This window comes from Chanodichthys erythropterus, chromosome 14 (assembly GCF_024489055.1).
Source record: "Chanodichthys erythropterus isolate Z2021 chromosome 14, ASM2448905v1, whole genome shotgun sequence".
Classification (NCBI taxonomy): Eukaryota; Metazoa; Chordata; class Actinopteri; order Cypriniformes; family Xenocyprididae; genus Chanodichthys; species Chanodichthys erythropterus.
In genome coordinates this window covers 25,897,322-25,920,027 of record NC_090234.1, presented here as the reverse complement: position 1 = coordinate 25,920,027, position 22,706 = coordinate 25,897,322, and the positions used below count along the sequence as shown (strand labels likewise).

General features: G+C 36.0%; 3 protein-coding genes across 4 annotated transcripts; 1 reads left to right on the top strand and 2 right to left on the bottom strand.

Annotated features, from left to right (window-relative positions):
- The first annotated feature begins 308 nt into the window (after nt 1–308).
- Nucleotides 309–4,052, top strand: rpe (ribulose-5-phosphate-3-epimerase). Of its 2 annotated transcripts, XM_067409152.1 has the most exons (6): nt 309–444; nt 1,271–1,350; nt 1,591–1,730; nt 2,953–3,087; nt 3,170–3,256; nt 3,361–4,050. In XM_067409152.1, exons 1-6 carry the CDS (start codon nt 323–325, stop codon nt 3,481–3,483), a joined length of 687 nt encoding a protein of 228 aa, XP_067265253.1. In that variant the 5' UTR covers nt 309–322; the 3' UTR covers nt 3,484–4,050. The 2 variants fall into 2 exon arrangements, with proteins under 2 accessions (XP_067265253.1, XP_067265254.1); XM_067409153.1 differs by lacking the exon at nt 3,170–3,256 and having other exon boundaries at nt 3,361–4,052.
- Nucleotides 4,053–4,183: 131 nt separating this feature from the next.
- On the bottom strand, nt 4,184–4,723 carry prlh (prolactin releasing hormone). Its single transcript, XM_067409163.1, has 2 exons — nt 4,566–4,723; nt 4,184–4,477 (listed from the first exon to the last, which is right to left on the bottom strand). Exons 1-2 carry the CDS (start codon nt 4,669–4,671, stop codon nt 4,305–4,307), a joined length of 279 nt encoding a protein of 92 aa, XP_067265264.1. The 5' UTR covers nt 4,672–4,723; the 3' UTR covers nt 4,184–4,304.
- Nucleotides 4,724–5,511: 788 nt separating this feature from the next.
- mlphb (melanophilin b) lies at nt 5,512–20,853 on the bottom strand. Its single transcript, XM_067409133.1, has 13 exons — nt 20,714–20,853; nt 15,410–15,631; nt 14,463–14,602; nt 13,177–13,218; nt 11,636–11,706; nt 10,945–11,037; nt 10,211–10,379; nt 9,683–9,894; nt 9,362–9,460; nt 7,535–7,774; nt 7,252–7,398; nt 7,080–7,151; nt 5,512–5,928 (listed from the first exon to the last, which is right to left on the bottom strand). Exons 1-13 carry the CDS (start codon nt 20,851–20,853, stop codon nt 5,863–5,865), a joined length of 1,713 nt encoding a protein of 570 aa, XP_067265234.1. The 3' UTR covers nt 5,512–5,862.
- Between the last annotated feature and the right edge of the window lie 1,853 nt (nt 20,854–22,706).

Below are 22,706 nucleotides of genomic sequence, written 5' to 3'. Positions count from 1 at the left end.
TTACAAATGTATTTATATCTGACCACAAATTCTGAAAAACAAGGGAGTGATAATCCTGTTTCCACCTCACCATTGCCTTAGGTGAAACACTTTTTTCTTTGATTAATATTTTTCTGTTATACATATTATTACATTTTTTTTATCCCTAATGTAAAGGCCCTCAACAGTCAGAGCAGGGGGATCGACAGAGATTAGACGGGTTTTCTTTTTTCAAATCGCGCCACCTCCTGGCGGTAATAGAATAACGCATGACTTTTGTTTTGAAATGCGTCTGTGACTGAATAGCGGAAATGTGCAGTAGTGGCAGCGCAGCAGTAGCAGCATGGCGTACACGGCGAAAATCGGACCATCTATTTTGAGTAGCGATCTGTCGCAGCTCGGGAGGGAATGTGAGCGAATGATGGAGTGCGGTGCTGATTATCTGCACCTTGACGTTATGGATGGGTGAGGAGGTGTAACGTTTGCAAGTCTTAATGTAACTTTCTCATCTCACCTAATGTTGACCTGCAGGCAGTTACACCGATCAAATGTCACAGAGAGATCATATTAAGTCATTTTAAGTACCAAAAACATAATATTTAGTTGTCCAACATTTTGGCACATTTGCTGCCGCATCGATTCACTCATATTACAAAACTGTGACACTCAAGAAGTCATGCACAGCTTGTTAAAGTAAAGTACTGCAGGGTGCCAAGAAGTAAATGATCTGATTTCACTCTATATTTTTACATAAAGAGAAATGTTGACTAGATCCACCAGGCTTAACATATTTGTAATGTTCTTGCACTCTTTATGCTCTCCAAAGCTGCATTTACTTGATGATTAAAATACAGTACAAACAGTAAGAATTTGAAATATTATTACAGGTTAATACTATGAACTATGAATTTATTACAAAAAAAAAAAAATATTGCCTGCCCCAAACTGTTGAATGCTATATAATGATATATTCATTCATTCAATCATTCATGAGTGATTGAATGAATGATAAATGTAAATGGTGTCAATAAAACAAACCAATATTTGGCACAAAACTAATTTGCCCCCTACTGTAAAAGGTTATTATTAGGCTATATTTGCAACTCTGTTATCCGTTCTTCCATGGTGTTCATTTATTTTAAGTTTCAGGCTCTATTTTGTACCCTAGTCACTGAGAGTGCTTCATATACATAAGGAGGTTATAAAATTAAAAGTTGATGAATCATGTGTCAGAAGTTAAGACATCTAATTGTTCCTCCCTGGATTCTTTCCTTCATCTTTGTATCTAAAGGCATTTTGTTCCAAACATCACATTTGGGCATCCAATGGTGGAATGTTTACGACGCTGTATCGGACCTGATCCATTTTTTGGTGGGTTCCAGTCTTTGCAAAATTTCATCTACTCTTGTTTCTAATACATCTGAGCTGCACACATTCTGGTCCTCCTTTTTGGGACATTTTTGTTAATAATTTGCTAAAGTGGGCACCCTGAGCTCTTTCACGTTTTCATTCTCTCTCTGTATTGTTAAATAAACATTGCTCATAGGATAAACCAGATAAGCTAAACCTTGCAGTGTTTGGAAGCTTTGTATACTCTTTGCTTTATTACAGACATGCATATGATGGTGTCCAGGCCAGAGCAATGGGTGAAACCCATGTCAGCAGCAGGAGCCAATCAGTATACTTTCCATCTAGAAGCCACAACCAACCCTGGCAACCTCATCAAGGAAATCAGAGAGAGCGGCATGAAGGTCTGTGCGAAAGGGAGGAACAACCAGTTTTATAAATAATTACAAATAATTTAATTAATTTACAAATAATTAACACTGTGAATATCATCAGTTTGCATTAAGGACCCATCAGTCTACGCCATCTAGAGTTTCATGACTGAACTAGGCATATATCAAATTTGATATTTCTTAAAAAGACCATGCTGATGATTAACAACTATCAAATTGATCCATTGCACTGAAAAGCACACAAAAGCATATAAAATGATGCATAAAGAAGCATATCATATAAAAATGTGAATTAAGTAATATGCATACACTTATATTATAGGCAGATGCAACAGAATGTTTCTTTGACTGCTCTGGCCCTGATTATTTAGATTTTAGGCGCCGTCTGCTGACTAACAGAGGAAATTATTTTTCTTTATTTAAAGGGATAGTTCACCCAAAAAATAAAATTATCCCATGATTTACTTGTGTATATGACTATCTTCATTCAGACGAACACAATTGGAGATATATTTAAAAATATCCTTGTTCTCCAAAGATTTATAATAGTAGGGAACAGGGGGCCTGTTTTAAAGGAACACTCCACTTTTTTTGAAAATAGGCTCATTTTCCAACTCCCCTAAAGTTAAACAGTTGAGTTTTACCGTTTTCGAATCCATTCAGCCGATCTCCGGGTCTGGCGGTACCACGTTTAGCATAGCTTAGCATAGTTCATTGAATCTGATTAGACCGTTAGCATTGCGCTTAAAAGTGACCAAAGAGTTTCGATATTTTTCCTATTTAAAACTTGACTCTTCTGTAGTTAAATCGTGTATTAAGACCGATGTTAAATAAAAAGTTGTGATTTTCTAGGCTGATATGGCTAGGAACTATACTCTCATTCCGGCGTAATAATCAAGGAACTTTGCTGCCGTTCCATGGCTGCAGCAGTGCAATGATATTACGCAGCGCCCGTGAGCCCCTGCTTGCACAGGGAACGTGCCTTGCAACCATGGAGACGTTTGTGAGAGGCGCTGCGTAATATCATTGCACTGCTGCAGCCATGATACCCTGCAGTGATAAATAATGATACGCTGCAGTGATAATAGATATTTAAATAGTGATATTTGAGATATTTGATTTCATTTTTGAGTGAACTAACCCTGAAGGCATGTTGCAAAAAAAAAAAAAAAAACAAGTGCTACTCATAGTAAAAGATGTAACAACCATGTTTTGATTTTTATTTTTGATGCAGGTTGGTCTTGCCATCAAACCCGGAACAACTGTTGAGGAACTGGCACCATGGGCTGGACAAATTGATATGGCTCTCGTCATGACAGTAGAGCCTGGCTTTGGTGGTCAGAAATTTATGGAAGATATGATGCCAAAGGTATGCAAGTGTATTTTGCCTCTAGTAGTCTCATTTAGATTCCTCAGTCAACAACATTGAAGATGCTTGGGTGTCTGTACAGGTGAGTTGGCTCAGGAGTCAGTTCCCTTCTTTGGACATTGAAGTGGATGGAGGAGTCGGCCCAGGCAGCATCCACAGATGTGCTGAGGTACACGAGTCACTTACTTCTCACAAAGTTATTTGTATGAATACAAAAGCAAGAAACTTTAAAAGTGTTTTACTCATCTTTACTTGTTACTTCAAAATTCCTAGGCTGGAGCAAACATGATTGTGTCGGGCAGTGCCGTGGTGAGCAGCGATGACCCTCGTTCTGTAATCGCCCTCCTTAAAAATGTTGTTATTGAGGCGATCCAGAAACGTTCTTTGGACCGCTGAGCGTCTTGACTTTTTACCTCAAGTCTGATTTCATCCACCACTGAAAGTCATTCCTGCAGATTCTGAGAGTCCTTTTTAATGTACAAATGTGTTATTGAATGCTCGGTGCTTGTGAACGGATGTGCCGAGGGTGTGTTTGCACATCTACAGAACACAGGAACTGCCTTTGCAAAGACTTTTGTTTGGATTCAGCAGGAGTTTTCAGATGCATATGGCCTTTAAGAACTGTGATCAGACAGAATCTGTTCTCTCCCCGGTGACATCAGTTTGATGATTCCCCTTATAATTAACCTCATTGTGTTTGATTTCTCATCTATTGTTTGTCATAGTACCAGTCACAGTGGTTGAGTCAACAAATTGATAAATCATTGATAAAGCTGCTCATAACTACTTGAACAGTTATTTGTTAGTTGTTCAGGTTTGTTGGTTATCAAGTAAAGAATGACCTTGTAATGCGGCAGCATAAGCTTTACATACTGTAATACATTTTCTGCAGATTGAGTTTAAATCGATTTTGACTTTATTGAACATTCCATCTTTCTAATACCCTGACATGATAAAAGTGTAAATCAGAATACTTTAAATTGTGTTATTTGCTTGTTTTACCCATTGATGTCATATGATCAGGCATTGATCAGATTTAAGCGTTACAGCAACGTTTCAACACTGTTTCAACAAACAAGGCTGCTACGTCTTAACAGTTCATCGACACAAGTACAATGACACATTTTAACACATACATTAATGTATAGTTTTGAAATGAAATGTAGTGAAGGAATTTTAAAATAAGTACATACATAACAGAAGCAGATGCTTTAATGTCATTTGTAATTATTTGCAGGTTTAAGTTGTTGGTTTACAGCCTGGACCTCAGGATGGCAAAACCTGTGCTTTCCAAAATATGATCCTTCACCTCTTTGTGCCATCCTTCGCCCAAATCTTCCAACAGGTCGTATTCCTCTGTCTTTATACCAAACGGCATCAATGTTTGGATCTACAGGGAATAATATTAGGAACAGGAACATCTGGTATTTTATATTATAGCAAACATATTTAAAATATTTTAATCAGTAAAATCATACCTCTGATCTCCATTGAGCGTAATGGAAGCTCATCATGAGGTTTTGGCTGGGTAAAACATGCCAACAGCATAAGGAGACAGAGCAAGACACACAGCTTTACAACCATGATTTAGTGTCTGCCACCAGACTGAGAGAAGTGTCACCTGGGAAAAAAAACAACAAACCCAAAACAAAAGAGAAAAACGTCTTTTTTCACCATTAAATAAACTAGTCAAAACAACAAAAATGACTATAAAAATGCTTTCCACTGGCTTACTACTTCTGGTTTCTATGTTTTGCAGATTATGCATGTATATAAATCATGGCTATAAAAATGTCTGAAAATATATGACAAAATATGGCCTTTACTAATACATTATTTGTAGAATAACACCAAATAATGACTACTTTTTTAAATTTAATTGTAATGGTTTCTATTTGAGGCTGCTAAATTTCACAAGGTAATTGAAAATAGTAATTTTATTAAATAGTAAAATAGTCTTCTAAACCACCATATTTTGTAAATTACAATGCATTGAAACTTACAGGACGTTGTAGCTGTTCACCTCTTGGTATTCTGTGTTCCTCAACTGTCAGATGAAAAATCCTTTAATGCGGAAGTAGCATAAATGTCTTCAAAGTAGCAGTTGTTCAGAGGATTCGTGATCTTATGGTCTTGTCATAGCTGTGAGTATATGAAAGAACTTCTGAGCAGCTTTTTTGAGTCGTTCTCAGAGGTTGAGGATATTCTCCTCTGGATAGCCTGATCCACTAATTTATACATCCTCTGGGGGAGGGTGAAGACTGCGCAGCTTCCATATTACACACAAAACATCCTTACACTAAATATGCAAAACACAGTGGTGATGTGGATATGATGAGGGTGGAAACCCATGTTGGAATTGAGCTTGGCAATGTTCACTCACATAGAGGACAAAGTGATGGAAAAGATAAGGGTTTAAGATATTTAATGAGCAGAAAAAACAAACATTTATAATACATGAAAAATATATCAAGTACAATATTTCATGAAATATACAAAAGGAAACTACATAGATATTAAATATTGACTATTTTATAAATATCAAAACTATAGCAGTTATCAAGTGTAGTAAAGACAAAATCTAATATGTGCATAATTGATATTTTGTATTCTAAGAAACGGCACATGCTACAAGGTGAGCTTTTCTTTTATCTGAATAATATGACGCTTCAATCTTTCATTAGATGAGTAAGTATTAATTATTATTAATGTGAGATGTTCTGAGTTTGTATTTTACTATTTTACCATGGCCCACTGAAAATATGTGAAAGAGCCCTAAATTGCTGAATTTGCTTCACATAATGACCAGCTTCCGTAAAGATTTTTCTTCATTGCTGCCTCCTTCAGAGAAAACAAAAAGAACAGTGTTAGTACACAATACTTGTTTCCTCATGATGTCTCTTACATTGATCCTGAGTGAATTTTGATTAAAAACTGACCAGTAAAGTGATTTTGGTTACTTTCTAGGTAACCTGTTAAGCAATTAATTTCATTACAGCTCCCATTATAACCAAACTGAAGATTTTTCATAGGCACTTTCATGACCAGAGGAGATGGATAATCGATTTGTTCCAGAGGCTGAGCAGGGGACCTGATTGCTATCAGTTAATGCGTTAAAATCACTGTCTGTGTGGTTCAGAATCTATTATGAGGAATGAAGAAATAAAACAAACTATATTGGGATTTGTATCTGGCAACTGTTGTAGCCATCTTTATTTGTTTTCATTTTAAACAATGTCTATTTTATAATCTAAAACTGGACAAAATAAATGCCATTTGGTTTGACATTTTGTTTTGTAATTCCAACACATTTAAAGGGATAGTTCACCAAAAAAAGAACATTCTGTCATCATTGACTCACCCTCAAGTTGTTCCATACCTCTATTAATTTCTATCTTCTGCTGAACACAGAAGATATTTTGAAGAAAATGGGTAACCAAACAGTTGATGGTCCCCACTGACTTCCATAGTATGAAGAAAAACAAACATACTATCCTCAATGGGGCCCACCAACTGTTTGGTTTCTGACATTCTTCAAATCATCTTTTGTGTTCAGCAGAAGAAAGAAATTCATACAGGTTTGGAACAACATGAAGGTGAGTCAATGATGACAGAATGTTCATTTTTTGGTGAACTATCCCTTTAAATGTAGTAAAATAAGAGGGAAACAATCATAGCTCTTTGCATTTTTTTACAACACAAAGATGATGGAGTGAAATGACAGATGTTATCGAAAATGCAGTATAAAACTTTGCTCTTACTAATTGGAAATTCATGCAACACCCTTGATGGTTGAGGAGCCTGAATGGAAAAGGGAGGAACAGAAAACTAGATTTAGCCTCTTTCTGAACTTGCTATATTTCTCATGTGTCGAAAGAAAAAAAAAAAGATATATATTTCTGTGAGAGTTTCAGTACATTCTTCTGTACTGCCAATGTGCTGGAAAACTTAAAAGGATTATGTGACTGTGAGCAGCTGAGATCTCCACATACCCGTCTGCGGGACGTCTCCACTGTCATTCCTGCAGCACTCAAAGCAGCGATTCTTTTCTGAATGTCTGTAACCTTTAAGTAAGCAAAAAGCAACTTTTAACAGACAACTATGGCAAGATATGAGAAGTTTATGAATTGGAGTAATGTTTGATGTTTAGACTGAGTGGCATACCCCGCTTTGAGTGCTCTGGACACTGGCGGCTGCCATTGCAACTTTACCCTCTAGTTGCGACAGTTCACAGCTGGTTGTATTACTAAACTCAAAGGAACTCACCCGCTTCTGCTTTTTTAAGGATTTATGTATATTCGGCTTTGCTTTCTGAAGTATACAATTAGAAACATATCAAATTATTAAGAACAGCAGAGTTAACTAAAACATTTGTAAGGAAACATGAATAAAAATTCACACTTCATATTTAACAGGTTATTAGTGCTGATAGTTTACATACTCTTACCCACTCAACCTCAAGGGGCCACTCATGTCTGACATTTCCAAGTCCAGCTGAAGCTCCTCTCATAGTTGAAGCATGGGAAAGGGCCCCTTTCTTTTGAGAGTCCTCTGAAGATTTCGTTGCATCCTCCTCATCAGATGACAGGCCTTTGTCACTTATTTTTTCAGTAAGTTCATCAAGCTTTTTTCTGAGCTCAAGCTCCTCTAAGTCAGCTGGAGACAAATCCTCCACTTTCTGCTCAACCTAAAGGTAGAGCAGAAGAATTGCATGAGGATTTAAAGGTGCCCTAGAATCAAAATTTGAATTTACCTCAGCATAGTTAAATAAGAGTTCAGTACATGGAAAAGACATTGAGTTTCAAACCTCATTGCTTCCTCCTTCTTATGTAAGTCTCATTTGTTTAAAAGACTTCCGGAAAACACGCGGATCTCAACATAACACCGACTGTTACGTAACAGTCGGGATCATTAATATGTACGCCCCCAATATTTGCATATATGCCAGCCCATGTTCAAGGCATTAGACAAGGAAAGGCAGTATTAATGTCTGGATCTGTGCACAGACAAGGTAAGCAAGCAAGAACAACAGTGAAAAATGGCAGATGGAGCGATAAAAACTCACATGATCCATGATAGCATGATATTTTTAGTGATATTTGTAAATTGTCTTTCTAAATGTTTCATTAGCATGTTGCTAATGTACTGTTAAATGTGGTTAAAGTTACCATCGTTTCTTACTGTATTCATGGAGCCGTCACTATTATTTTTATTTTTATTTTTAAACACTTGCAGTCTGTATAATTCATAAACACAACTTCATTCTTTGTAAATCTCTCCAACAGTGTAGAATTAGCCGTTAACCACAGAACATAGCCTCAAACTGATATAGAATCAAACGTAAACATCAAAATAAATACTTTACTCACATAATTTGAAGCATGCATGACGAACATCTTGTAAAGATCCATTTGAGGGATATATTAGCTGTGTGTGAACTTTGTAAACGCACTGTAATATAGTTGAGAGCTCGTGTGGCAGGGAGCAGGCGAATTAAAGGGGCGGCGCGCTGCCAAAATCAGTGTATAGTTAATGATGCCCCAAAATAGGCAGTTAAAAAAAATCATTAAAAAAAATCTATGGGGTATTTTGAGCTGAAACTTCACAGACACATTCAGGAGACACCTTAGACTTATATTACATCTTGTGAAAAAGCATTATTGGGCAACTTTAAAGTCAGGAGGTTCCTATTGATAAAAGTGTTTCAGAGATGCCAAGTTATATTTCATGGACTTTTCCAGAAACGTTAATGGAATGTTTCTCCTTTTGTGGGTGAAACAAATATAGGATGCTATGCTATACTAAAGAATTTTTCAAATTTAGTAATCCATAAATGCACACTACAATTCGAAAGTTTGGGGTCAAATATATATTAAACAAATTAATAGTTTTATTCAGCAAGGATGCATTAAATTGAGAGTAAAGACTTATATTCTTACAAATAAGTGCAGTTTCTACAAAAATTTTAAGCAGCACAACTGTTTTCAATGTTGATGATAATCTTGAGCAGCAAATCAGCATATTAGAATGATTTCTGAAGGATCATGTGACACTGAAGACTACAGTAATGATGATGAAAATTCACCTTTACAATCACAGGAATATATTAAACTTTAAAATGTTTTAAAATATAAAACATTTATTTGTATTATTACAATATATTACTGTTTTCCCTATATATTTTTGATCAAACAAATGCAGTCTTGGCGAGCATAAGACACTTCATAAACCTAAAATCATAACCTGTAGGTTGTGCAAATTACTTCAAACTTACCAGTTCTGTTGATCCCCCAATTACCGGAAAGGCAATTTTCTTCTCCAAGCGGCTCAGAAGAGTCTCGATTGATGACATACGCTTGTTGAGCTCAATAATCTAGTGTCATAGAGATACAAAATGTACTGTATGTGTTGCATGTGCCAAAAACACCTGCACTGATTTTAAATGAAGCTGTGAAGCCTCATTAGGTAATAGAAGTATAATGGAGTCTCTATATAGCTTTGCATTTAAAAAAAAAAAAAAAATCATGGCAAATGTCACATCAGTTTGACAGGTGATCATCATTACCACAGTTTTTGTCATGAATTTTGACTTTACCTGTGGGGGAACCTCATCTGGTGATGGCTCCCTAAGTAGGGCAGGACTGTACATGACATTCATCTCAGATTCATCATCATCCTCTGAGTCTTCCAGGCTGTAAGAAAGCTCACGGTGGAGGTGATAGTTAGCGCTGCCAGCTGAAGAGAGACTCATCTTGGAGAGGGAACGAGACTTTGTCATCCTCTGTTCTAGGTGTGGTGTGCATTCATCTACAGAAAGCACACAGAATACTTCATAAGTTATTCTATGATGTAAATACTGGAATGAAATATAGAGGAATTTATGCGTCTATCCAACAGGCCTGGCAAGAATTTTGTCCAGTCAGTTCAGTTAATAAAATTTTAGTATTGCGTTTATAGTGTCTTAGGTTTATATTCCCAGCACAAAGTAGCCTAAACCTTACTGACAGTAAGAAAAAGCATTGGATGGCCTGAAGGGGAAACCCATTCACCTCTACAGAGTCTTGAAAATAATATAAATCCTCAGAAATCTGTAAGGGAAATTGAAGCGGAAAGCACATCTTACCAAAATGAGAGGGTTTGTCCAGACTTCTCAGGCTGATTTGCAACATGTCCTTCATCTCATCACCTCTGCCATGAGTTCCATTCTCCAGGATCTGCTTAAAGGTTGTGCACCAGTTGTCTTCATTTACTGAGTCCTTACTCTGGGTTACTTTCTCTTGGCTACCTGAATACTTAAAAAAAAAAAAAAAATGTAAAAAATTAAAAACAAACAAACAAATACATTTATTTAATGACTTATTAAAAAACGATTATGGTCACATAGCACTGACCTGACCTGAAATCATGTGCTTAAAATGTTAGCATATTTTATCAAATAAAATAAAATGTACTATTTTACAAACTAAACTAAATATTGTCTATATACCAGTATATTTAGTAAGAGTCTTTACTGAAATAAAAAGGAAACAATCCCTGATGCTGTCATTTCAACTTTGGCTTGACTAATTTTGTGACAATTTGCTTCAGTCTTATCACTGTTAACATTCAGAAAATGCTCAGTGGGTGCACTTTGTTTAGCACGCTGGTTGGACAAATCACAAATTTTTCACACCACTGCGAACCATTTATTTTTTATTTGCCAATCTTATGTACTTTTCCTAACAATTTAAAATTCAAAGCATCTGGCACTGCCATTAAGGGTACCTTTTGTGGCAACAGAGTGTGGTAATGTTTCTTTGCACGCTTGAGTATTTTCTTATTTCTGACATCAGATGTGCAAGAACAGAACATACAAACCAGAAGTAAGGGGGTGCGGGAATAAGCAGAGTTCTCAACGCCAATATTAAATTCAAGGGGATCAACAGGAAGCAGCCGTCTGCCTTTTCTCATCTTTAGGGAGAAAGAAAATAGTTAAATAAAAGCAGCTGATCTACATAATTGCATACTGACTTTCTCACAATAACAAATAAGCGTTAAGTAAAATATATTAGCAGTAGGTATTATTAAAGATTAGAACAGAAGGGTTATACAAAAGGTTTGACTGTCTAGTGGGCAGTGAATGTGCTCATGCAGGTTCTGGCCTGCATCATGCCCAAATTCTGTTCTTTATTTTCCTGTCTACTCTCAAAGGCCCATAAAACTAAACAAAGCAATTGAGATTTAGACAGATTTAAACAAAGATTGAGTATGTTCTTCAAACTGCCATTCTGTCTGCAGAATTACAGCTGTTCATGTGATCTTCAAAACCACCTCCAGGTGGCAACATGAGGAGTCAAAATCTTATAATGAGAACAAGGGAAAATTCAGGCCATAACTGAACTAAATGAATCTGTTAAAAACTAAAATAATATTTGAGCACCAGAGGGCGATCTCGCACTACTGTTTTACTGACAGAACTGCTAACATGTTAAAATGCACTGGTCCTGCCTCTGGTTTTCCCTGTACTCTAATAACATCAGTTTCTGATGTTTAAGGGATGGTACACTACCAGGCTGAAGTGGCGTCTCTCAGCCCTCTCCCTCTCAGATTGCTCATCTTCCTGGTTAAACAGAGAGCCAGCTGTGTGGATGACAAGAGTTACAAACATGAATCATTTGATCTCAGACAAGAAACCCTGTAGTGATTATCGAGTCTGACAAACACATTTTAACTAATACATTCAAAATTATGTTTTTAGGTTTTAGGCTTTCTCTTGGATTTGGCATTAAAAAATTATGACAGTTATTTAGTTAGTATATATTAGTTAGTATTTATTAGTATGGACCAAAATTAGGTAATAAGTATGCTTATTTTATAGTTTTATAGATTTATAGTTTAAAATGTCATATAGCTATTGTCATGGAGTTACAAAACTGCATTGTTTACAGCTATTACTTTTTTTTTTTTTTTTATTAAAATTTTTTTTAATGAAAAATTTTATTTTTCCCTCTGATATATAGAATTATCTTGCTAAAAAGCATTTTTGTGTGTGTGACATATTCCTGGATCAACATATTCTGTTGATCCTGGAACTACATTCCTGTCTGAAAATTTAGTCTTAAAGGTGCCCTAGATTCAAAAATTGAATTTTTTTAATTGAATTTAATTTAGCCGTTTGCCACGGAGCATAGCCTCAAACTCATCCAGAATCAATGTAAACATCAAAATAAACACTGTACTTATGTGATTAGACATGCTGCATGACGTAAAGATCCATTTTGAGGATTATATTAGCTGTGTGAACTTTTTTTTAATGTTGTTTAAGGCAAGCGCGAGCTCTTGGGGCGTGGAGCACCAGATTTAAAGGGCCTCACACCCTGAATCGGCTCATTTCTAATTATGCCCCAAAATAGGCAGTTAAAAAAATGAATTGATTCTATGGGGTATTTTGAGCTGAAACTTCACAGACACATTCAGGGGACACCTTAGACTTATATTACATCTTTTTTTTAAAAAAAAGTTCTAGGGCACCTTTAACCCTATTCCTACCCCTAAACCTAATCAGACCCATAAGTTATTCCTAAAATTAGAGGGGAAAGATATGTGAATAACACTGATGTAGAAGCACCTAACCCTGGTTGTGAGCCTAAACTTGACATAATTGGTAAACTTCTCCCTCAAATCTGATTGGTTGATTGGAATGTTGTTCCAGGATCAGCAAAGATGTTGATCCAGAAACATGTCGTACTTGGTGAAATCACATTGACCATGGTGGCACAAGAGAAAATCTTCACAGGGAATGTGCAAATCTGAACGACTGGCTTGACCAGGACAGCAGAAAATATATTTATTGTTTATTCCTGTAAAAGAGCCAAGAGCCAAAGCTTTTGTGTTCAGTTCTTTTCATGGCTATGTAAGGTGTTTTTCATCCAAAGACATTTTGTTATCTATGTTCCCTGCCTTATTAAATCAAAGATAATGTGAGAGCAGATGGCTGCTGTATTGTTTGGACAGATGAAAGACATTCGCTGATTACTTTAGATTCTTGCATGACATCACCGTTCATAATGTCTATATCACAAAGGAAGAGGATTTTTTTTTTAAACTCACTGTGAACTTCAGGCATGCTGTGCGTGTCATCATCTCGAGGCTCTATGTGATGGGGGTAGGGGGTGAGAGAGAAAGAGAGAGACAAGAGACAGAAAATTAGCTGTGATTGGTTACAGAAAGCAACTGCTTTTGAAAGCAGCAAAACAGGAATTAAACCGTGGCTTCAACTGAAGCTCAAATAACACCAAATATCAATGGCTGTTGAGATTTTGCTTGATCTGTGTGTTAACCACTTTGGTGTTTTTTGGGGCAGTGTGAACAACATTTAGTCTACTTTTTCCCAACAACAAACTTTATAGTGTTGTTGTTTGTTAGCCTTTATTCACCAGTGAGACACACCCTTAAATATTATGTACATCATTATATAATTAAGATATAATTGTTAAATTTTTGTTTGGAACATTGTTAATCTCATTTCACCCAAACAATGTTCTCTTGCTGACCTCTGTATTCAGGACAGATAGAGCTTGAAAATTGGATAAAAGAGAGACACTCGAGTCCAGGCACTGGAGAGAAAAAAACATGTGACTGTTTAAAGAAGTAAATCACATGGATGATTTGGCACAGCCAATTCTCTCTCTCTCTCTCTCTCTCTGGATCCCTTACTAAATCCTTCAGAGTTATAAGGGCCTCTCTCCTCTAAGCTCTGCCTTCAGTGTTCCCGCTGTAAGTCATCTGTCAGACATTACTTAAAAAATTGTTTTCCATTAACAGATGGCACAGTAAGAATCAAATCTCATTTTGTAATAACTAAGTGACTTTCTAAATTGATAGTTTTCCTATTAGAATTCAGTAGAAATAAGAAGAATGAAGCATGCTAACTTGAGTGGTTGGAACAAGGTAGAGGCTCTATCATTTTTTATTTAATTTTCCTTTTTTGGGGGGGAGTGATTACCTCTAGTATGTATTGGTATATTGAAAAAACACAATTTTTTAGTTTACTTGGTTTAACCACAGTCAGCGACTGTCTTTGTGTCATGGACCACAACAAATTTTGGGCTATACAGACCGTTTATGGAAAACTCTATATCTCAGCTAAGGATGGCCCTATAGCTCCGTGAAATAAAAATTGTTTCCTAGTGAACATTTCAAGGTATGTGTATATAAAAGTAAAAATTGCAAGTACTGTATATAAAAATTTGTAAATTCTTGTTCCTTAGACTACAGATTTAGGTCCAAATGTGATGATCAAGATTGCTCAGTGCTCAGCGTTCCACTTTATGGTCAGTTTATAATGGAAGTAATTTGAGTATCATGGAATGACCTTGCTCAATTAAACAGCCTACCTCTGAGGTCAGTTTGAGAGGAGGCACGGTCGCTGTTTAGCCTCTTGAAAAGCGAATTCATGACCTTTGCACTGCCAAAACGCTTGAAGCGAGAGCGTACATTCTCATGGAACCATTCCAGAGTTCCAATCTTAAGGATTCTATAGGAACAAAGATAAAAACAAGAAAAAACAACATTTATTCAGTCAATCCAACCCAATCTCATGAGAAAGCATAACTATTTTACGAGGTGGTGATTTTATATGAATTCATATGATGTGACGTATGAAAATTTAAGATTTTTAGAAAACATAAGTATGAAGGTCCAATGCTACACCTAACTGTTGGTGGGGTATACGAAGGTTGTACAAAAAAATACAAATGAGATCGTATTCACCAAAATTCGACCAATTCACCAAAATAGTTATGGACTGCCATGAGAGTGTGTTGGTCAATCAACAAAAAATGGTCATTTCATAGGCTGGATCTACCACCAGTGACTTAATTTCTACTTTGTTCTTCTGTTTCTTCTCCATACAACATAATTTACTTAAGCAAGACATGAGAGATCACGCTATATTGCCAACTAATAATGTTAATGCAAGACTAATGGGGCGTTGTTAACTCACCAACAATGGCCAACAATATTCAAAATTCTACATTGCTTCAATAGAGTACACAAGAGTATTGAACTTTGTGGTTTAGTTAAGTGTAAGCAGAACTGGTGAAGATGAGTCATCAATCCAAGCCAATTCATTCAAACAATATGTAAAACTTAAAACTTAGACTAAGTCTAAAACTTAGTCCTTAATCATGAATCAAGCAGAATCGTTCAAAACCCCATTCTTACATAATTTATCAATTGAATGTTACAATTTACATAATAATAGTTCTATGTATTTGTAATGATTGTGTTTTATGTCCAACTGCCCTGTGTGTTGTTCCTTTGATATGTGTCAGGTGCTGACCTGGACATGTGGCATGGATCACACACCCAACCGCGGTCCTTCTTGTTAAAACGGCTGCAGGACTTGCAGACAAATAGCTTGCAATCCAGACACTGGCGCTTGTTGTTGACAAGGAATTTGAAGGGCTGCAGACAGCGGATGCAGAGTGAATCACTGAGTTTAGGCTGATATTCCAGCAGCTCTCTCTTCGTATCCTCTTTCATTATTTTCGTCTTGAGTTCCCTGCATGAATGATAAAAATGTGAGATTTACTTGCTCAGATGCTGATTTTTTTGATTGTGGTGTGTAAAACAAAGTTGTGGTCTCTTATCCAAATGGTAAATGGTAGTCAACAAAGTTAAACAACGTATTTTAAAAAATGAAACATCATTTGACAAAACTGCTAGAATATGGAACACTGACTGGTTAGACACATTAGTAACCCCTCCCCCCCCCCACCCCCCCCACCCCTAGTTTTTTAAATTAAGTCACCAGTAAATTGTATGGCTCCTACAGTAAATGTTGTGTTGTCTTATATATGTTTTATTTTACCAGTTGTGGAATCCAACCATTCAACCATCTGAGGTAACGTAGTTAGCCTACTTTATTGAGTATTTCCATTTTATGCAACTGTACACATTTATTAATAGTAAATTAATAATTAATAAATTTAAGATCATCATGTTTGCAGCGAACAATATATTTCAGACCTAGTGGAGTAATAGTAGTACCTAGGTCTGAATTGAAATAGGCTGTACGTTTTAATGGATCACGCTACAAACATAATGATCTTAATATACATGATGCATTGCTGTGTCCGTTGTCACATAATTCCTTCTGGACACTTTTGCTTTAACGTACATTAGACAACACTGCAAAATCAAGCTGTTATATTCATATATTTATTGTCCAACATTCCCAATTTTTCTGATGCATGTCCTATATTCATATATTTATTGTCCAACATTCCCAATTTTTCTGATGCATGTCCTTAATTTAATTTCATATGTTGGTATTAATTTAGTGTTTATAATGCAAATACTTTAACTTCAAAGAATTTTAACCCAAACTGACTGGGTTTCTAGAGAGCAAAGGTTTTGTGAAACTGTTTTGGAAACGGGATTTAATGGGATCAATCGATAGATTTTTCATTTGATCAATCAATCTGTTCATACAAAGAGTCTACAGAGGAAAAAACAAACATCGTAAGTATCTAAAATCCTTGTAATTATCTTAGAATATGACTTTTACATTAATTGAAAGCCATAACTTTTTTTGTTAAATGATCCGTACAGTTGTCTAAAATATTCAATCAGTGCCACAAATATTTGGCAATACTGCTATACATTCAGCACCACAGCCATGGAAAATTTAGCTGAAAATCAAATAAAGAATTTTAAAGTTAAAATTGTAATTGGGAAAAGTGGAGTTTCAGTTGATCAAAGCCCAATTGTTAAAAAGTGTTAGGCTATCATACAGATCTGGAAATCAGTAGGGCCTATATTTTGCTCTGCAGGATCAGGTAAACCATTTTACTTTTGTGCCGGTTTTTCAAAGCAACATTGGATTGGATCACCCAGATCCCCTTCCATTTCTTATTAACAGTCAGACCCTCATCTGTCCCACAACACTTAAATAAAAATAAACAAATACATGCAATGAGGGAAGCAATTGTTAGAAACTGTTTTAACTGGTTCATCTCTGATGATTGCATCTTTGTAAACTAACATACAGTAGTAATATATATTTTTTTTTTTTGATACTTTAGTACACTGGAAGGCTTAAAAGGTCACCTAATGTCTACACACTATCTACTTTATCACTGTATAACAAATTAAATACAAAATCCAAAAGAGTATAGACTATACACTAAATCAGGGGTGCCCAACCCTGTTCCTGGAGATCTACCTACCTGCAAAGATTAGCTCTAACCCTGATATAACTGAATCAGCTAATTAAGATCTTCAGGAGCACTTGATAATTACAGACAGGTGTGTTGAGCAGGGCTGGATCTGAACTCTGCAGGAATTTACACCGTGTGCAGAATTATTAGGCACGTTGATTTTCTGATCATATTTTTTTCAACCATAATAACTACTATTAATTTTGTATTTAATAATTTATAAGTGATATATAATTGTTCATGAAGACTGGAAATGCTCATTGGATCAGCAGGGTCAGACAAAAACAGCTGGAGAAGAAAAGACACATGTTAACTGCTAAAGAATTAAGAATTAATGTGAAGAATTAAGTGTGAAACCATCAGGAACCCTTTAGTCTCCAGCGCCACCATTTTGCAGAACTGCAACCTAGCTGGAGTCTCCAAAAGTGCAAGGAGTCAGGATCTCAGAGACTTAGGTTAGCTAAAGAATCCTAAAAAATGACCCACATGCACTTAATAAGAATCACAAGCTGAATCTGGCAGTAAGTTTTGGAAGATCATTTTTACTCCATCTCCTATCCTGAAATGTCCGTCTTGCAGATATGGAATGATCTTCCAAAACCTACTGCCAGTGGGGGTCATATTTCAGGACTCTTTACCTAACCTAAGTCTCTGAGATCCTGACACCTTGCACTTCTAGAGACTCCAGCTAGGTTGCAGCTCTGGAAAATGGTGGCGCTGGAGACTAAAGGGTTCCTGATGGTTTCACACTTAATTCTTCACCTTAATTATTTAGCAGTTAACATGTGTCTTTTCTTCTCCAGCTGTTTTTGTCTGACCCTGCTGATCCAATGAGCATTTCACTGTCCAATGGTCAGGCCTTAACTTTGCGATTTCTAGTATTGCATTCTTCTCATGAGCATTAAAATCTCTTTTTTGGCTCATTTTGCCTGTAAAAGAAAACCTGCTTAATTCTGCACACTTGAATATAAGGCATTTTTCAGCCTTTGTGAGCAATTATATATCACTTTTAATTTTGTATTTAATTTATTAGTAGTTATTAAGATTGATGTGGTTTGGAATTGGTAAAATGTGCCTGGGAAAAAATATTATCAGAAAATCAACTTAATAATTCTGCACACAGTGTAGATCTCCAGGAATGGGGTTGGGCATCCCTGTAATAAATGATACAAATGTTGCTGTATTTGACCAATTTTAATGTTTTATTACATTCTATTCCTGAAATCCACTCTGAATCTGCCTTCAGGATAATCCTTTTTTTTCTCTTCCAAAGGTATCCCATCTTACTAAAATGTTAAGAACAACACATTGAAAGTCTGATTCAGAAACCAAGACTCGATTAGAATCCGATTTCAATCAATCCTATCAAATTTCTTTTAAACAACTAAGCCCAGATTGCTTTAGATCATCTGCACAAGTCAGCATAATAGAGAGAGGAAATGACTATCCCATGGTCTCTAGTCTTCTTTTGAAAACCTCCATTCTTAATGCGCCAGTTTCTCAAGCTTTATGGCCAAAATGATGGCCTTCTAGCACAATGACCTCTCTGTATCCCAGCTGTGTAGCATTAAAAACGGGATATTTAAGTCATTTCTGCTAAATCTGCTCTTCTCAAGAAGAAACCAGCTAAGAGCTTTCCTCCACATGTTGAATGGTTATGTGCCTGTGGCTCTTTAAACTTTTATTTGGCAAAAGTTGAAAGCACTTCAGCATAAGTCCAAGTGTATGTCAAATATCTTACATCACAGCATAATCAATTCATAAAAGACGCATGAAACTAGAGATACATCGAGAATAACTCTTTGTCTTTTTTGTATATTTTTGCAATAATATTTTTCCCCTTGCATATTTGTGACCCTGGACCACAGTCATAAGTTGCACCGGTATATTTGTACCAATAGCCAACAATAATACTTGTATGGGTCAAAACTATCAATTTTTCTTTTATGCCAAAGTCATTAGGATATTAAGTAAAGATCATGTTCCATAAAGATACATATGAAAAAAACATTTTTGTTAGTAGCTATGCATTGCTGCGGACTTCATTTGGACAACTTTAAAGGTGATTTTCTAAATAGTTCGATTTTTTTGCACCCTCAGATTCCAGATTGTCACATAATTGTATCTCGGCAAAATATTGTCCTGTCCTAACAAACCATACATCAATGGAAAGCTTTTTTATCAGCTTTAATATGATGTATAAAGCTCAATTTCAAAAAATTGACCCTTATGACTGGTTTTGTGGTCCAGGGTCGCATTTCACCCAGTGACAGTGTGCTTGGTTTCGAATATGTGAATTAGATCTAATTAAGCCATAGGGCTTGAACATAAAACAAGAACAGTAGCAGACTATAGTATTCATATTTACTATGAAAGTTTGAATTGCCTTAATTCATTTGGCTTATTCAGATCATCTGCTTAGATTAGCACAATGTTCAATGAAATTGAAGACTGCAATGCATGAGTAACAATTGCACTACCACATCATATTCCAAAGGTTTTGATCATCACCACATTACAAAGTCTCCACAGGACTTCCAACTGTGAGAGAACTGAGAGAAAAATGTCAGTCATGTGATGTTATTCAAAACGCCGAGACAAATCCTATTACCTCTTTTAAAATGACTGGAATTTAGACATACATGGGCTCAGCCTGCTGATAAAGTTTCTGAGGAAGAGTCTAAAGCTTAACAATTCTGCTGATTTTTACAAACAACATAAAGTAAAATCATCACAACAGATTGAAGACAGGCTGATAGCATATGAATGAATATCAGGCCTGTCACAGGAATTGCTTTTTACACGCTCTTTTCTTCAGCATTGCATAACACTTGACAGATATGCAGGTGGTGTGAACAAGTATACCACGTGTCTGTAAGTGTGACTGTGCCACATCCGTGACTTTATTATAAAAAACTGAACAGTTATGGTCTAGAAAATATTGGCTGACAAGATATGATGTACATGATATAACCCCAACTTCTTGGGTATAGCTGAGTCATTAAGCCACTCCTTAAAAGAGATTTAAAAAGGCCAATTTAACTGATCTTTAGAGAATGAAGAGTATTGCACCAGTAGAAAGAAAGTATCATTGGTAAAGTGACCTATACTTAAAGAAATTCTCTTCATAATAAGTTCTCCACTGGAAATAATTTCAGATTTATTTTTAATGGGTTCACATAAGGCTAAGTGCTGTGGAACTGTTCCTGAGATCCATATTTTTCAAGCAGAATAAATTAATGACAGACAGATTCCAGTTAAATGATAAATCCCAGATGAACAGACTACAGAAGACCTTTAGTAAGCAAATACCAGCAAACCACTTAAGGTTTACCAGATTGGTAAGCAGTCGTTCAGATAGGGCCAATGATAGGATAGTCAGACAAAACCATCAGTTAATGCCATGATTATCAGTGTCTCACCCTAGCCTGTCTTCTTCTTTCTGTCGCAGGTGGAAGTCTCTCTGGATCACCTGCCAAACGTGCTTGGCTTCATCATCTGTCAGCCTGGAGAGATCCAAACTCTTCCCATTGCTGCTGTTGGGCATCATCTTGAATCTCATCTAGTAGAATGAGGAAGCCAGTGAACCAAATCATAATGAGACTTTGTTACCAAACGTGTTGAGTAGTTTTCAGAGACAGAACAAATAATGATTCGGCCTCATTAATTGCATGCAAGCACCCAGCTAGTGTAAACAAGTAATTTACTTCTCACAGGTTGAACAGTTTATTTCAGCTCATTTCCTTGAGAATGAATGGCCACATCAAAGGTTTAATATGCAACAACATTTGTGAGTGAGCATTTTGTAAATGAAATGGTTATGTTGCATTTTCCATTCTGTCATTAGACTGGCATCCATTCATACTTGGATTGAATCTACTTATAAAAACAATTTTTTTTTTTTTTAAACAATTTAACATTTTATGATCTCATTTTGCTTGGGTTCCCCCCCCCCCCCTACTCCCCCCTTGCTTATTCTAATATGCAGACTGCGGGTCAGCCATTGTATATTTGCAGATAAAGGGATGTTTTTTAGTTCTCCTAAAGGAAAACAACATCAATTTGTTTAATGGTATAAACAAATCAGCCAATTAGAATCAGTAATTTAATTTGTCCTTCCTTTAAACACTTGAATAGCCATGTAGCCATGTGACTAGCTGTTCACAAGCAGCTGGAAATGATTTTTAAGCTCTGAAAATAATTTTTAAATCCAGTGACTTCATTCTTTTAAACATGTTTCCATTTTCCCTTAAACAATGATCAGTTGAAAAGACTCAGTTATACAATGTTTATTCAAAGATGCATTAATTCCTTCTCAGCTGCAAAAGGGCAACTAATCAGCGGTGCTCTAACAAGTTCTAATGCTTTCAAGTTCTCTGCCTTTCCTTTATATTTCATGGCATTAAGTCTTTCCACCTGATTTTTTGCCATTCTGCTTAAGGAAAAGGTAGGGATTGTTGATATTTTGCGTACAAAGTGCAGTTTCAAACAAACAAATTGTGGAAAAAATAAATAATCGTCCAGTCCACTGCATTAAATAATTTTTAGGGATATGATTAAATTATTTAAAAAAAAAATGAGAGGGGATGTAGAATAATTTTGTAACATTGCACAAACTAAAGTTATAGTATTTGTGTATTTATTGGAACAGATTCACACTGTACTGTATCTGCCATTCCACTGAACATCTGCGCTTAAGCTCTTATATCCTACCGCTGGCCCTTAAGGTCTTTATACAGTGGAAAACTGGTTTATTGTTAAGCAATAAGAAATAATACACCAGCCCATAGGCATGTTATTTCATTCAGGAGGAGACTACCTGATACACAGCTATGGCAAGCTTGGCTTCAAGGATTTAGATGAATTTTGCATAAACATTAACACTATACAAAATACAAAACAACTAGTCTTATTAAGTATACACAGGACCTTTAAACAGATTTCGTTATTATATAGCCTAATAACAGCTATGTAGTAAAAAAGAAAGGTTTACCTGAACTTGATTCACCAGCCTGTAGTATTCCAGTGGGATTTCAGCTGTCCAATTTCAGGCAGAAAATCAAACTGCTGTGTTTATCACATGTCCAATTAACTGTGGGGTTGGGAAGGGCCAGTGAAATATTTAAACCCCACCTCAGAGTTCTCTTTGAAACAACATCTGATTTAATCTGTTAAATTAGCTTAGGCAAAAGCTGGACATTGTTACAGCTTAAATCAGCGTAAATGTCACAGTTTTAAAACTCGTGTTCCAAGTTTGTTTTTAGTAGCATTAACGTATATGTTTTTGTATTACATACTCTTTCTCCACTAACAACTTTCCCCCCAGTATATTTGCTGGCAATGCAAGTTGTGTTTACTACTGTGGAGGAAATGCATTTTTTCATTTTGTTTTTTTCTGACTTGAAGGTAGTGAAG